Raw genomic sequence first — 17,267 nt, 5'->3', positions numbered from 1 at the left:
TTTCAAAAATAGTTTTGTAAATTATGTTTGAGTCAGCCTAATAAGTTAGGAGGGTGTAACAATGTAAATTACAGTTAAAATGAAATAGATGCAAAACTTCAGAGGTGGCGTGTGCTGTAAACTCATTCATTATTTTTTTTGTCAGGGTACATACGTAATGACTTCTTAGTTTAAATTTATTGTTCTACAGAGTACAAGCAGTTGTATTAAATATTTCGCTTCAATTGTGCTACAGTACACACTTGTAACTCGTTTATTTAAATTTTTAACCTAATTACTTACTCAGATATGTTAATATTACTCTCATCTAAAATAATAAATTCATTAAAATTATGTACAATCGTAGTAAGTAATGTATTTTAACTTTTACAATAAAACTTATAGGTGACCTAAAATACTTTTCTTATATTAGTTTTTTTCCTTTATATGTATTAATTAATATTATTTATGTCATTACTTATTTTAAGCATAGGGTGTTATATTTATAAATAATAACTGTGTATATGGAATTATTTGTATTATTTCAGGATATAAAAAATAATTTATACAATGTAAACGTGCTCAATTATTTTGTTAACAGAGTTTTTTTTTTATTACAAAGTACATTGATAATATATATAGTATAAACATAAAGTGTGTTTTAAAATTATTAATGATTACGAAGCTTTTATACTATCGATAAGTGGACCTTTAAGTTTTTTCATTTTGTGCACACCATCTGGATCTAATTTAAATATACTGTCGATGACAGAAATTTCCGTTGATGTAGTATCTGTACCACAAACTGCACACCAATCATTCACAACCATTCCAGCTCCTACAACGTCTGAACCACGGTTTACTGTTCCAGCCACAAGTGGAACTTGAATCAGACCGGACAATTCATCGAGATCTTCCACTGTAGTTTTAGGATGTACTAATCCTCCTTGATTAGAAATAGCACAGTATGAACCTACTAGGCAGTTGGATGCCACAGTTTGTCTGTATACTTCAACATTTAAAGTATCCGAAAGTATCTCTTCTGTATCCTTGTCTAAATCAGGATGAACTAGTGCTACGTAGTCATTACACACCATTACATTTCCTAGGGCAGATAAACGTTCTTCTACACGTTGTACCTTGACATTGTCAGGCAATGAATTGCGTATGTGTTGCAATTCAGTATCTGTAGTAGAATTAGGTAATAGTAACCCATTTTTGTTGCCAACTGTCATACGGCCAACAATGCGACATCCAGCAACAGACGCATGGATAACTGGTATAATATCAGATAATTCTGATTCAAATACACTGTAAAATGTTTCTGAAGCACCAATTCCAACCAAACAATAGGAATTTGTCAACTTGCTGAATACGCCTATTTCGTTGTTGTTTTCAAACTGTGCTCGGACTGCCATTATTGAATTATAATATATTGCCAACCAGTCCTATTTACAAAAAAATTGTATGCATTACAAATAAAATAAAAAATTAAGATATTTCTTAACATGTAAATTTTGATGTAGATCATAAATATTAAGATTCACATTTTTAAATTTAAGTCCTATCTTCATATCACAAGATTGACAGGATTTTTTAATGTCAATTAGACAAAATTGATGCAATATATAATGGTCAACTAATTTGTATTACAGACATGTTACTGTCTACTTATAATTACTCATAAATCTATAATTTAAATTGTTGTATTACCTAATCAACAATGTTTAAAATTTATACATTTAAACTAAATAATACCCTAATGATTTAATGTAAAATTAAAAAATATATAACAAACATAAAATAGGGTATTTTATTCAAAATTAACAGATCCATTTATCACATATTTTTATTTTACATAAAATTATACACAACAATTATTATAAGGAATATTGATTGACAATGTTAATAATCTTAGAAAATACAAAATATATTACTATAAATGAAATAAGTCAATGACAACATTTTAAGTTTGCTAAATTATGATTAATGTAGGTACCATACATTTTAGTTTACTTTAGAATGATTAATTAGATACTTCATTTTAATAATTTAAATATTTTAAGATGTTCATATATTAATTGATCATAAATAAATAATAAATATTTTAAAATACAAGTTAATTTTTTATGGGAAAATTTTATAAATAATATATATGTATATATATATATATATATATGAAGAGGGTCGAAGAAAAATTTTAACAATCGACTATTTATTCACTATTCGGTATTGTATTAACATTTACATACAGTTAATATTTGGTGTTAGAATCATGTCCAACTTTGTATTGTTTACTAATTTCAATTTGTTTTAAAGCCATAATGGCTTAACATACTACTCGTCACATGCATTTGTGTTTACAGTTACATGTACTCATTTCAACTAGTGCAAATAGGTACACTTATTTCGAGATATTAAACAAATAACTATAAAATATATACTTAAATATACTTACGTTATTACTTATACTTTTTCCAAAAACGAACGAATCGAGCTGTTAGCCTGTTTAAACCCTGATCTTTAAATATTAAATTAAATTTACTTTAACTTATTTCGTTCTACTTGTTTTGTGCAACTACTTGAAGTCTTGAACTCTTTTTAACCTAAAAATTATGGTTTGAGATAAATTGTTTATGAATATCAGTCACCTAAACACGATGCATTGGTTTTATGGGAGAAAACCGTTTTCGTAAATCAAAATTAACACTCCACTTGATACTAGCACATACCATACTAGTTTCGTACTTATTTTCGTTTCTATGTTCCGATCTACAAACAAAACGATATCGTATCGTTAGAAATATTGATAAGCTTTTTGACATATTTTTTCTATGCATCAGTATTCACCACAAAGAAGAGATCTTAGTCCGTGGTATTCACTATTCAGTGTTTAACAAGGGTCACGGACTGTTCATTGTCCAATATGTATAAACCTTTAGGTTTATAAACGTCTCAACCTATCAGCTAAGATCGAAGTGTAGACCTATAAACTATAGTTAAACTAATTAGTATTTAGTAGTAACTACTAACTAAGTCTATAGGTCTATGACAATATATATCTTTAATCGTGGTATAAAAATAATGTATTTTATTAGTAGTATTACTTTAGATTGTATTAATTTTTTGATGAAAACATTACATTTATTATATTTTTAAAATAATATATTTAATAATACGATGTTATGTTATTATTATTAGGTCCGTATTTAAATGCCACAAAAACTATTAAAAATAACCAGTAATACCTTTTCAACGTAATAATGCCCTTTAAAAATGACCAAAATTGTTTATATGGGGCAACGGCGCCACGCTAAACACATCTATTTAAGCGATAGAAAAATGACGAAATAACTTTCGGCATTAATAATACTTCATCTTAATTAAACTAACAATAACAAAAAACATACCCATACAGAAAATAAATTTGATCGCGATATATTATGTAATATCTCAATTGTTGTTTGCTTGAGTCTCCATAAGATTTTTATTTTTTAAATTCACATATTGTTATTGTTATGGGGTTTGAAAAAAAAAATAATAAAAAATACAATTATGTAAAAAGCAAAAATAAAAATATTGAAATATTATGAAAACCGAAAAGTATAATGATTAACGGTGTTACGTTCGACTGTTTATATCGCGGTATTATATTTATAAACTAATAATACTCAAATGCGAAATAAGGTATAAAAAAACCGGCTTGAGATAGATTCTGGCGTAACAAAATTAGAACAATATGATATATGTACTTTGCAGTCAAAAACACTGAAAAAAATGCAGGCAAAATTTGCAAAATTTATTTTTATTGTGTTCTTGATTTGATACACTAAAAATAGGATTTTTTAACCACTGTAGCTTATCATATAGGATTTAAATAATTTTTTAATTCATAATTTTATATATTTTGTATTTATTTTTTTTTTCATTGTAATCTAAATCCAAAACATATATATTGACCTGCGTTGTAGTACTGTTGCGTGTGCTTAGATTGATGGTCGTATACTCTTATTATTTATTTACATTTAATTCTTATTTAATTTTTTTTATAAACAATTATTTAAAAATTATAAATAAAAATAATTTTGTATTATGATTACCTAAATACAGTTCTTCCTCAATCTAAAATATTATTGTGTTGTATTTAATATGTATAAATTGAAAGTTTGTCACCATTACATATAACATTACTATCTACATAGATACAATGATATTTTTAAAAATATCATATACTCATTTTATATTCGGTATATAATTTTAAGTTATTTATTTATTTTGTTAATCTATTCAATATTTACTATTAGGTAATATGCCAATTACAAATATTAGTTTAATTGGTAAAATTTTGAAAATAATAATATTATAACATTTATAACATAAACATAAATAATAAATTCATAATAACTACCACGAATTTAAATATTATTATTAATATTATTATTTAGTATATTTTAATTCGTGATAACTATAAGTGACTAGAAATTTTCAAATTCACCGCGAATTCTTTTGCACGTGTTTACGTAGCCCTACAGACATTCGCCACGAAGCAAGTTGTTGCTTTCCATAAACACAGTAAAACCACTGTGAAAATTATAGTTGATAACACACATGTGATAACAAAAACAACGGTATTTTATTATTATATTTTAGTTAATTTTAGATTTAGTCATTTAGTTAATAGTTAGGATTTAACTGATTTAAGAATCTCATCCTGTTGGATATTTTTTAGAATAATGTCTATCGTAAAATATAGAACTTTTAACTTTGCATATTGAGTATTGCAGTTATTTTACGACTGAGTTTGAGAAGCACCACAGTGTACGATAATGGACATTTCAACTATGCAAATCAAACCGGTGACAATAAAAAGAAATGGTGTCACCGGTCAGTCGGTACTAAACGTTTCTTAGATAGAAATCGCTTGAATTTTTTGCATCAGAAGCCCTTTAAGCAAAATGGATCACGCCGAGTTAGTGTTAGAAATGTCTCATTTGGAGCGGATGCCCACAGCAGATAGGTTGGCTCTAGCTAGACGGCGTCGAGTTCAACAATTACGACTGTGGGCCCAAAAAGATCGCGAACGTCGACGGTCGTCTCCACCACGCAACAATAGACATATATATTTCAGTGACAATGTCATGTTGTTGGAAGCTGCTTCTAGAAATGATATTGAAGAAGGTATGACATAAATAAATTATTATGAATTAATTTGATGCAAAGTAAGAGCTAAGAGTTGTAAATGTTTTCAGTAAAAAGACTTCTGGTCAAACAGGTCAGTCCAGATGCTACAAACGAAGATGGACTTACTGCCTTGCATCAGGTAAATTATTGTTTAATATGAACTCAAAAATTAGTCATTGTAATCATTACAATTTTATAAATTTATTGTGTCTACGGAAACAGGGTACTCTCTATCACTCATTACTCTGTAAATATTTTTCAATTTTGTTTGCGGGATGTAGACTAATGGGTCATAAACTATTATAACTTACAATTGTTTTAACTCATGTATTTTGCACATGCTCAGTACAACTTCATTTTTTTTTAAAAATAATTTTGATCTATAAACTTGTATTCTAAACTAAAAATTGGCAAAATTAAAGTTAGGATTAATTTAGAAAAAATGTATTAAATTTGATTTTTTATTTAGTAGTTTTTTTTTCATTGTATGTATTTATTTTATAGTAAATAATTTATTTATTTATTTATTTTAATAATAAATGTTTAATGTATCATATGGTGTTTAGAACAAAAAAATATGTAAAACTAAAAAAAAAAATCATTTTTAGTACATTTTTTTAAACATTTTATCTAGTTCAGTATAATAAATTAATAACTAATATATTTTACCACACAACAATTTAAAAAATACTAGAACACTTAAACTAAAATATGTTAATGTATCATATCAGAATCGAGATTGAGTTGTTAGTTGTGATTGACAATTGTTATTATAATAGTTATGAATTTATTTATAAACATAGAAAATAAAAATACATATATCCTCTTCTTGGCAATTATACACATTTTTATGAATGGTATATGACAATTATAAAATTAAAATCTCTTATATAGTAATATGTAAATAAGCTGAATACATTTATATTGAAATTTGATGGAATCCTCAAATTAATTACAAACTATTGTGTAATTGATACAAGTATAGTACATGATATTATTTCTTACCATATCATCATTAAACTACTATACCTATACAATTCTAAATTAGTCATTTTATTCACATTTTTTAAACACTTAAAGGTGTTTATTTATCAAAATAATAAATACAATTTAATAGTAACTGTTTTAAATTTTTATTTGTAGTATGTGTTTTAAAATTTTAATTAATCTAGGTTTCTGTTTTAAACAACTAAAATATTAATATATATTGTTATTTTTTAATTTTTTTAGTGTTGTATTGATGATAATGAACAAATGATGAAACTCTTAGTGGAGTTTGGTGCTAATGTTAACGCAGAAGATAGCGAAAAGTGGACTCCATTACATGCAGCAGCTACTTGTGCTCATTTACACCTAATTAAATATCTTATTGATAAGTATGTTATTATTTTTTTTGTCTTCTTCTTTTTTTTTTTTTTTTGCTTTACTGTTTAGTTATAATAATTTATTTTAGGGGTGCTAATTTACTTTCTGTAAATGCTGATGGTAATATGCCATATGATATCTGTGAAGATGAAGCCGCATTAGATCTTATTGAGAGTGAAATGGCTAGACGAGGTGTAACACAACAATTGATTGATAACACACGTTCTACTACAGAACATCGAATGTTACAAGAACTCCAGCAAGCTGTTGAAAATAATCAAAGTTATTTACTAGAATCGTATGACCATCAAGGAGCTACACCTGTAATATATATTGTATACCTATTTTTTTCTAAGAACATTACTTAATATTTAATTATATTTTAGTTACATATTGCTGCTGCCAATGGTTATTTAAAAGTTGTTGAATACTTATTAGATAACCACGTTGCAACTGATGTTAAAGATTCTGATGAATGGCAACCTGTTCATGCAGCTGCTTGTTGGGGTCATGTAAGTATAGTTTTGATAAATTAAATGTTTCGGTCATTCAATTTTAATTATTAATTAGATCATTAAGTTAGAACCATTGATTTTTATAATATTATATTGAATTATGGTACACAGTAAAACTTTGTTATAGTGGATTCTTAAAAGACAGAAAATTCCTTTAATGAAAAATAACAATAGTTCTATAAACTTATATTCCATATATATTTTAGTAACTCCCATAAATGAAGTTCCTTTATTATTGAATAGTAAATTGATCCTGAATAATTCCTTTATAAGGAGGTTTTACAGTAATATATATTTTTCTAAAATGACGGCTATACAAACGAAATCATTTTTTATGTATTAAGTTGATGTTCTACATGGAAATTCAGCGATAAATTTTAAGATATGTTTAAGGCTACTTTTGCATCCATAGAATAGTTAAATTATCTCAACTTCCAAATTATAGGCAGATACCAAAAGAAATTAAATATTATTATTATTATTCCTGTATTTTTTTTATTGACATAGTTTAATTAATTTTAGTAATATTATTTTATTGTTTACTTATTTTTCATAATATGAATAAAAAAATGAATACATTTTTCTAAGATAGATTCCTGAACAGTTTTTGTAAATGGGTTACTAAAATTGTTTTTAATTTATGTTTAATTTTACACTTGTAATTAGTTGGAAGTGTTGGAAATATTGGTTCAAAATGGTGCTGATTTGAATGCTAAGACAAAAAATGATGAAACACCTGCAGACATTTGTGAAGATCCAGATTTACGTGATCGTATATTACAATTACGTAATGAACAAGAGACCAAAAAAGAAGCTCAGAGAAGAAGAGTTCGACGTACACAATCAAATAACACTAGAGCTCAATCAGTTCGAAGAACATCTATTAGAGAAAAAACACTGACATCTAAAAAGGATGCAGTAGAAGAAGCTAGGTTAAGGGTTGAAGCTCAGAATGTAAGTAAAGTTATCTATTAATATGGAATTTTAATTTAATTACATCTAATTTCCATAAAACTTAATTATTTTTTTTTATCATTTTAGTTTGCAAAAAAATTTTTAGCTAATGAGCGTATAACTAGTGACTTAGAAGGAGATTCATCAATTGATTCATTTGTTCCTGTACCTAATCCTGTTCCTTCAATAATTCCTACTACAGAACGTAGAGAGCCTGAAGGTGAAGACGTTACTGATGAAAAGTCACAGTTGGAATCTGTTGATGTTGGCCCAGCTGCTGAAACTTGTTATACAACAGAAAGTGATGGTAAAATAAACATACATGTTTCGGTAACTATCAATGCAGGTACTTTGGCTGAGTTGAAAAAACAACGAGCACAAACTCGTGCAGCAGCTGGTCTTCTTTCTAATAGTACAGATCTGCCATCCGATTCAGAAGCTGCATTTAATAGATTTGCTGGTGATACTGAAGATGTGATTGTTGGTGATCCATTGAAAACAAGGCGAAAATGTTGTATAATTTTTTAATTTGCCTTTACTTTTAAAATATTTATCATATTTTTATGGAAATGAATTTTTTACATTTTCCTATGTACATTTCTATAATTTTTTTTTGTATGTTTTCCTTTTTTATGTACTTAAACATCACTGAAAATTGTTCCGTCCTGTAGAATTATTTTTATTTAGTTTTGATTTATTCCAATTTATAAGGGCCATTAGAATTAATTTAGATTATTAGTTGTTTACATAACTGTGATAAATTTGTGAGTGTTCAGAGAGTACTCGATCATTTTTTTTAAAACTTATTTTTGTATTTTTAATATAAGCACAAATCAAATTAATATATTTTTTTACATTCCAATATATAAATATTAAATAATAATTAAATATTAAAGTGGATTTTCTTTTTTGAAATATATTTTTTGTAATACATGATAATTTGTATTTTATTTATCATTCCAGATCAATATTTATTGAAATGAACTGCAATTAAATAAGTTGATAATAATTGATGATCATGCATATTATTGTCTAATACTCTAATATATAGCCCATTAGTGTCTAAAACGGTTTAAGATATATTATTTCATATTTTTCATTAATTTATAAAATATTAAGTAAAATAATTTTAGCGATAAATAATTTAAGATTATATTATTTATTAGATGGTAATTAAAATTGATTAACTATAATAAATATTATTTAGTGTTATAGGTGCCAGGTGACATCATATGAATTTGAGTTATTAGTATACACTGTAGTATGTATTAAAAAGTTATCCAAATAACATCATACATTTTTAGATTCTGTACTTTTAATATTTGGTAAATATTTTAATTTTTTAATTTTATAATAGGTTTATTTACTCTAGAATCAAAATTAAGCGAATTCTAATTAGACTGCGTAAACACATTTTGTCATATGTCATACATGTATAAGACGGAGACAACACATGTGGGTGCAACGTCCTCTTAATCTGTGTATTTACTATTTAAAATTTAAATATATATTATACCAAATATTAAACATAAACCCTTTTGTCTTAACTGAAATAATTACCATTGTTTAAAATTTCTTATTATTTAATCATATTTTTTTATTTTAACCAGTTTCACTGGACACTTACTTTTAGCCATTAAAGGAACCACAATATTTAATTTGAACAAACATTATTTTCTGTATTCAATATTAATTTTTAAATAATAATAAATAAGGAAAAAGGACGTCAAACCAAAAACAAAATGCTCAATAACATTGTTATGTATATTGTTGCACATATACATACACATATTTTATAAACTTAACAAAAGATAAATCACAGGCGAATTAAAAAACGGAAACTATAATTTTGTTCATATATATTAATATTATGTACTTCTATACTAATAAATTACTCGTTTCGACCGAACTATAAAAAAATTGTGCTCAATGCACATTACAATTTTTGCGTACCTATATCGATTGGTACGTATACAATGTTTTCATTTTTAAATCCAATTAAAATTACATGATTAAGTCAACTACGCAATTATATTTAACTACAATATTGCTTTCTTTCTAAAATACTTTCACAAAATATCATTATACATTTTTAATTATCTACCGTCGGTATATCAAATTGAGATCGCGTTAAAAATTAATTTTGCGTAGCGATAAAATTTTTTTTGTGCCAAGTGGGTATAAAGTAAAATTATCAATAATAATATATATATAATTAAATTAAAATATAATTATAAAAGGCCAGTGCAAAATGCATGCTTAATTTCCTGTTAATGTTATAATGAATTCATCATTTGCTTCCCAGTCTTTAATTTTTATTATTAAAAAAAAAAAATCAAATTACAGGTAGGTAACGTTTGATTATTTATTATATATATAAGAAATATTTAGGAAAGAAAATTGACCCGAAGAAATTTTTTTTTTCTTTTTGATTTTTTTTCTTAACAAAACAGTAACATTGTATAATAGTTGAAATTTTTTTTGATAGATTGTTATAATTTGGCAACGTATATTTTGAACGTAAACGGGTTAAACTCGGGTTAACACGACGATGCGTATGCCGATGTATGGAACAAAATCGTTTCGACACGAAAATATTGTACACCACGTACATAACATATTATAATGACGACGACAACGATGATTTTGATGGCGATGATGATGCGATGATGATTACGTTGATAATGAATGATAGCGATGATTTAAATAACAGAGTTGACCGATAGGAAGCCTAAAAAGAAGCGTCCTTTACAAATATCTACGTATATACTACGGTAAATGATTATATTTCGTTTTCTTCACTTACTTCGAGACTAAAATATATATAATTATTACAATCTAATGATGATGATAAAATGAGCATTTCTCATATACATATGATTTAAATTTGAAAATTTCTCTTAAAAAAACGAGAGTTGCGTTATAGTTAAAAATCTACATACATACATGTCATACGACATACATCATACATATATAATATATAAATATATATATAGTACTTTATAGTAGGTATGCATATAATATATATATATATACGTTGTTCTTGAGGTCGTATACATATAATTATTATCATATATATTGTATGTTGTACGTAAAATGTATTGTTAAAATAAAACGCCGTACAAAGGCGCGACCACTATATTATTGGAGGTATCCCAGCCAGGACGGGCGGCGGCGTTCTTGCAATTCGTTGGCTAATATAATTACAGGATGCGCATCATAATACGCTCATTTCGCTGCAATGGCAGCGGCACTTGATGACTGTACACATATATTATATTTTATATCATAATATAATAAAATATACATAATATTACTAGTATACTACATATAGGTAGCTTAATGGCGAGCGAGTAGTTGTAGGTATATATTTTATTATATTATATTATTATTATTGTCTTCGTATCATAATAATATTATATTCTACGCGCGTGCGTCTGCGAATTTTGCTTGCGAGTGGTGATATACGATTTCACAAATATAATATTTATATCATATAATATACGTATACAAGTACCACGTAGTGCGACGGCTACGAGTACCTCTTGTCGGTGTTGTCGTTCATGGGCGGCGGTGGCGGACATATAAATATTGGTCCGCCCGAGTCCTCGAGAAGATCTTGCAGCAGCGCCACTTCGACCGGCGCTCTTCCGCCGCCGCCATTGGTAGTCCGGCCGTTGTTGTTGTTGTGGTGGTGGTTGTTGTTGTGGCGGTGGTGGTTTTGATGCTGTTGCTGTTGATGGTGGTGGAGGTTGTTGTTGTGCCGTGGCTGTTGCGGATGTGCAGGCTGCGGAAGTGGCAATGGCAGCGGCAGCGGCGATGGCTGCTGCTGCTGCTGCTGAGGGGGTTGATTCTGCTGCTGCTGCTGCGGGGACATCGGACTCTTGCCCGGTGAACAGTCCGATAGATTGTCTGGTATGAGCTTTTCCGTTTCTGGATCCACATGTGCTGTACGTCGGATACCTATCCTCGCGTGGTTACCAGACAGAGAGTCTTGAGTCACCTGCGACGACCCTTGGTTCTGGTGCCGTTTCAGTATCGACTTTGACCTCCGATGCGGTTCCGGAGAACGGTTTATTGATTCAGCTGACACTGATGGCGAGGACTTGCCGCTTTTCCCTGCAATAAGCAGTCAAATTGTAATAATATATAATTTATATTATATAATTATGGATAAAGTTGACCCGAGTAATATTTTCGTCATCATACACGCAATATGCACATTGGCGGCGCAACTAGAAGAGGTATCAAAAGTATATCTGTATCCCCTAAACTCAAGGTCTTTTATTTTTTTATTGTTGTTTAGTAAATATTATCGACAATTTGTATGCTATTTTTAGAGCAATAAACTTTACCGTTAGCGGTATGTAATATTAGGCTCCAGGGCTCCTTGTAGCTATGCACGATGCTACAGCAATAACAATCCACCAATTTACAAGTATTAAATATAAACAGGGATATTATAAATAATTTAAAACGTTCATAAATTTTAAACAAATATAATATAGAATGTACTTTCATGAAAAATTATACTGGATATTAAAATAGTTGTAAAAATTTAATTTTGTTAAGTTGTATTTGTTTTTTCAATATTATTTATATTTAAACATGGGTTTTAAATTATATGTATACATAAATATAGATTTGAATATATTATGTCATTATAGGGATTGTGAAAATAGTGGGGTGGATGTGAAACCTACACAGGTTTCGGTGTCTACTAGCGTTTTCAATTTGTGCACCCCCAAAAATATTGGTCTAGTCGCGCCTACAAATGTGCATATTTAGTTACGAATGGCGGTTGCATATTATAAATTATGTAATTCAGGCAAAACTAAAAGTTTTCAATGGCTTACGCAAAGTTTAAATTATTGTACACATGTAGCTATATTTATATAATGTGTATACAGTTTTACTAGAGTACAATGTACAAGATATGCACAAGACGTATGTCGCACTGACGTATATTATGTTTGAGTTTAGTCAGTTTAGACCGTACACCGGGGTGGATGCTAGAGGAGGTGATTGCTTAGGGTGAATTATCACATATTATTTGTGCTTATAATTTTTTATGGGAGACATTGCAATCATATTGGTTGACTAAGCAATAGGAAAGGGGTGGAAAGGCAAATATTTATGACTCTGTTAGAGGCCGTCTCTGCACAGCACTCTTGAAAAAAATATTCGAAATACGCCTTTGCGCGCATACGTCTATAAAGTTTTATAATTATCTAAAATCGAGAAACCTAGAAGATGCATTACAACTATTGATAAAATAAAATATATATCTAAGATACCACTCTTGTCCATAACGATCTCAATTATTTTAAGATCCTACTTATCTATATAAAATATAAATATTAAATATAATATAATACTAAAATTAATACCTACGTATAAATCTATAGTTAATATATGACCTATATACATATATGTATACCGACATAATGATGTAGGTAATATATTATATTATTCATATTATGTATTTATACCTACCAAATGTATTCGCTACGATTTTGACGATAAAATATCAGTAAATCGTCACGATTACATTTTTTGTTACAGCCAATCATAGTAGTTTCAATAATAAAAAAAAATCGACTACAGTCTATACAAATTTGCTTTACAATTAGTTTATTTTATCAAGCAAATATTATAATATAATAGTATCACTGGGTATAGACATGGTTCCATTGGGTACAGTCTAAGTCTATGATTACGAATATTTACGTAAAAGTTTAACAAGCAATGAAAACAGTAGATAAGTGTTTTGATAATTATTGTGTATTTACTATTTAACAAACATTAAGAATAAAAGAATCATAGAATAATAATATAGTTTTTTAAGTCGTCCACTATTTGTTTTGATTTGTAATTTATTATACTGTATATCGTATAATTATATTATGCACTATATAGTCACTATACATACATTATAATATTACTTTTATTTATGTGTAGATAGATAGATAGCATAAATAGTATAATATAATAAGGTAGGTAAGTAGTATAAATAACTAATAAGTAAAATACATCTATTATTTCGATAGTCATCAGCTATATAGTGATCACATCATATACATATAAAGACTAAATTCCTCAAACTCACCCTAAATTCAGCATCCCCTTCGGTCGTTAACGTAATGTCCAAACATTATGAAGTTTCTACGCCAATATTTATGGCTGTTATCATATTACATATGTTTAGAGCTGTAATTTAATCCTATTATAAGTTAAAACTCATAAAGGATAAACGTGTATAACGTCAGTTACAACTCGCAATGGCAGATAGATATGTTAATAGGTACTTACTGCCTACGTTACTTAGTAACCACTTATCTAAAAAGTAAAAACTTGAACAGTGGTACTAATATATAATAATAATAATTAAAATGCATATATGTAAATATGTGAGTTAGGTAGGTATTATACAATGTGCTGTGTATAACTTAATGGGAAACTTTAATTCGTAGGTATTTTTAATTTTATAATTTCAAACGTTTTTCATTTCAAAAATTGAAATCATTATCTATTCTCAGTCTGGTGAAGTCGTGAATAATTAAATGATTAATTTTAATTTAATTATACGAGTAAGCCATTAATTCATTATGGTGCAACGATAGTTATGAATGTTATGATATTTAAAAAAATCGTTTATAATATTGTCTCTAATAATAGAAAATTCTCAGCAACCGGTTTAATTTAATTTAAATTATTTCGTTAATTATAAATTGTATTCTTACATAGCTATCAATTTCATACACGACATAAAAAAAAATTGTTTGATAATCTTAAGGTTCGATGGTTTTTTGTTGTTAAAATAAAATATTATAAAAACAAATAATATATTTGGGAAAATTATATTTTAATAATTTAAATAAATATAATAAAAATTTAAAACAAAACACATTTCAGTGAATTAAAAAAACGAGTATTTATATAACATTATTTTAAACGTTCAACTGCTGTCAACTCAAATAGGTGTGGTTGAGTTTAATTAAGTACGTATTAACTTATTGCATTATCGTCTTTATCACAGTATTACATTTTGATTTGTTTTAGATTATAAGCATAACAATTGAACGAAGTAGATATTACGTTAATGTTCTCTTAAAAATGTATTTGTTTCCGGAACATTTAAAGGGACCAATTTAATACAACAGCTGTTGTAAACCTCTATATTTGGTTGAAAATGTAACCAGCAATCACAATTTAATTGCAAAGTAGTGATTTTTTTGAATTTCCTTTTGGTTTTTGAGGAATACATAGAATACAATATTGAACAATATTGAGAATAAAAGTAAGTAATCTACCTGTTTTCAAAATAATCTCGCTTTTATTTTAGATTTAACTGAAATAACTGAATACTTTCCGCAAACAATTTAATCATCACGCTTCTTAAGTTTAATAGTTAGGTACTTGATATGTTCTGCTATGATGACGAGATTTGTTGTTTAGATATGTATATATATACCTATGTGTTATGACTGTTATGTGTATATTATATACGATATGGAGTGTAAACCATTAATGACTTTATTTTGTAATTGCCACCGAACATATTTATTGGTGTTGTTATATGGGGGTTTTTTTTATGTAAAGAAAATCACAAAGGATGCACATGTTGCCAAATTGAATTTTCGTAGAAGTCGGTCGTATGGGTATCTATGTATTAATACAATATTTTTCAACGATTAATCAATTTAAATCAAAATTTTAAATTATTATAAAAGGTAAATTATTGAGTATATCAATCACAAATTACTATTGAGTATCTAGATCATTACCAGTGCCTAGGTATTTTAGTTATTGTTAGCTGTTGCTCAGTAAATTTTGGTATATATTATGTAAAATAAATAAATTTTTAAGTATATTTCGCAATATCAAAGTTTCGAGTACACATTTACTATCTCTTACATGATAGACATTAGCTGTGTCGCATCGATCATTATTATTTTTGTAGTAGCAATAGGTATTTACAGATAATTGGTTACTTTATAATATAGTATGTAATGGTGATTGGTAGATTCTAAATATATTTTTTTTTTAGTTACATACATTTTATTGATTATTTGAACTTTTAACATTTAATAATTAAAAAATTAAATAACTATCATAATATAGTAAGCCAAAACTTTTATTATTTATATATGTATCCATTTTTCAAACCATAGTAAATATCTGGATTTTTGTTAAATGCCATTAAATAATAACATTTATTACTCAGATATATAGGTAATAATAGTTTTCTTGATTCTTCGAAAACGAAAAAATAAAATAAAATAATATTTACAAATATTAATATTATTTATTAATTGTTTGAACCTATGCAGAGTTATCTTATCAAAATAAACATAATATTATATAAATGTAAAATATACAATACGTACGTTATTAAATTAAATTTATAAATAACCTAAACGGAAAGTTTCTTTCCATAATAATATAGTACCTGTTTTATTAGATATTAGTGGTAACCCGAACAAATGTTGATTGATTATTCTTGTAGCATTAGTCAATGTTTTGGACGACAACCCGAACGAAGGTCGTCGTTTCCGTGCACCATCCAAACTTTCTTGAGACGATCGGCCAAATAAACTTTCTCCTATGTTTGATTGCTTGAACAATGGTAAAATAACACCATACATATTATACTGCTTTTCAACAAAATGTTGTATTATTACGCTTATATGTTATAAAAATATTATGATGATTGGTGTGGTGCTTAGGTTAACGATAGGAAAAAAATAATTAAATAACCGTCGATATAATATCACACTGCCGTTTAGACTACTATTAATATTAATTTTAATATTTCAAATAAAATAAAATAAACGAATTAAATTTCTCCGGATATTATAATGTATATAATTTGATATTCGATTATATTGGAACGATAGTATACGTATAATACTGCCCCGTTGTAGTTAAATAGGTAATCGAATTGTTATAGTATAGATATATGACATTAGCAACTGGTCATTGTTAAACGTCACAAAGCCTATATTATATATTATATGAAACTTCAATTTTCAAATGAAAATAATTGCTCTTAATATATTATTATTATATATATATATCAATAATACTAATAAATTTAACTGCCGGCTTCAGCGGAGGGAATATTACCTACCGGTGGTGATAAATTGACGCAATTACTACTATTACTGCTATTTAATTAATGCCATTCGATTTTCTCGGCGGTAAAATAATTATCATTGGGGGACCATATACATTATATTGTAGGAAAAAATTATTGCATTAAAATGTTTT

General features: G+C 27.3%; 3 protein-coding genes across 4 annotated transcripts in view; 1 reads left to right on the top strand and 2 right to left on the bottom strand.

Annotated features, from left to right (window-relative positions):
* Positions 1-500: 500 nt before the first annotated feature.
* LOC132928708 (eukaryotic translation initiation factor 6) lies at positions 501-2,601 on the bottom strand. Its single transcript, XM_060993565.1, has 2 exons — positions 2,438-2,601; positions 501-1,427 (listed from the first exon to the last, which is right to left on the bottom strand). The coding sequence occupies exon 2, from the start codon at positions 1,395-1,397 to the stop codon at positions 657-659; it is 741 nt and encodes a 246-aa protein (XP_060849548.1). The 5' UTR covers positions 1,398-1,427; positions 2,438-2,601; the 3' UTR covers positions 501-656.
* Positions 2,602-4,589: 1,988 nt separating this feature from the next.
* Positions 4,590-8,933, top strand: LOC132928692 (protein phosphatase 1 regulatory subunit 16A). The gene is made up of 7 exons (XM_060993540.1): positions 4,590-5,157; positions 5,229-5,299; positions 6,391-6,536; positions 6,614-6,848; positions 6,912-7,037; positions 7,707-7,994; positions 8,082-8,933. The coding sequence occupies exons 1-7, from the start codon at positions 4,935-4,937 to the stop codon at positions 8,520-8,522; spliced, it is 1,530 nt and encodes a 509-aa protein (XP_060849523.1). The 5' UTR covers positions 4,590-4,934; the 3' UTR covers positions 8,523-8,933.
* Positions 8,934-9,737: 804 nt separating this feature from the next.
* LOC132918518 (potassium voltage-gated channel protein Shab) overlaps positions 9,738-17,267 on the bottom strand; it is a 51,442-nt gene continuing 43,912 nt past the window's right edge. For both annotated transcript variants that reach the window (XM_060979777.1, XM_060979778.1), the window contains 2 exons: positions 16,447-16,612; positions 9,738-12,113 (listed from right to left, as the gene is read on the bottom strand). In XM_060979777.1, the coding sequence (XP_060835760.1) occupies positions 11,527-12,113; positions 16,447-16,612 (753 nt within the window). In that variant the 3' untranslated portion in view covers positions 9,738-11,526. The remainder of the gene's footprint in view (positions 12,114-16,446; positions 16,613-17,267) is intronic.

Source organism: Rhopalosiphum padi, chromosome 1 (genome assembly GCF_020882245.1).
Source record: "Rhopalosiphum padi isolate XX-2018 chromosome 1, ASM2088224v1, whole genome shotgun sequence".
Taxonomy (NCBI): domain Eukaryota; kingdom Metazoa; phylum Arthropoda; class Insecta; order Hemiptera; family Aphididae; genus Rhopalosiphum; species Rhopalosiphum padi.
Note: the sequence above shows the minus strand (reverse complement) of the source record. Positions and strands in the feature narration are given on the sequence as shown.

Coding starts and splice junctions, on each gene's coding strand:
- LOC132928708 (XM_060993565.1), bottom strand. CDS start 1,397: ATGGCAGTCCGAGCACAGTTTGAAAACAACAACGAAATAGGCGTATTC.
- LOC132928692 (XM_060993540.1), top strand. CDS start 4,935: ATGGATCACGCCGAGTTAGTGTTAGAAATGTCTCATTTGGAGCGGATG. Junction 5,158..5,228: donor TAGAAATGATATTGAAGAAG/GTATGACATAAA, acceptor AAATGTTTTCAG/TAAAAAGACTTCTGGTCAAA. Junction 6,849..6,911: donor ACCATCAAGGAGCTACACCT/GTAATATATATT, acceptor ATTATATTTTAG/TTACATATTGCTGCTGCCAA.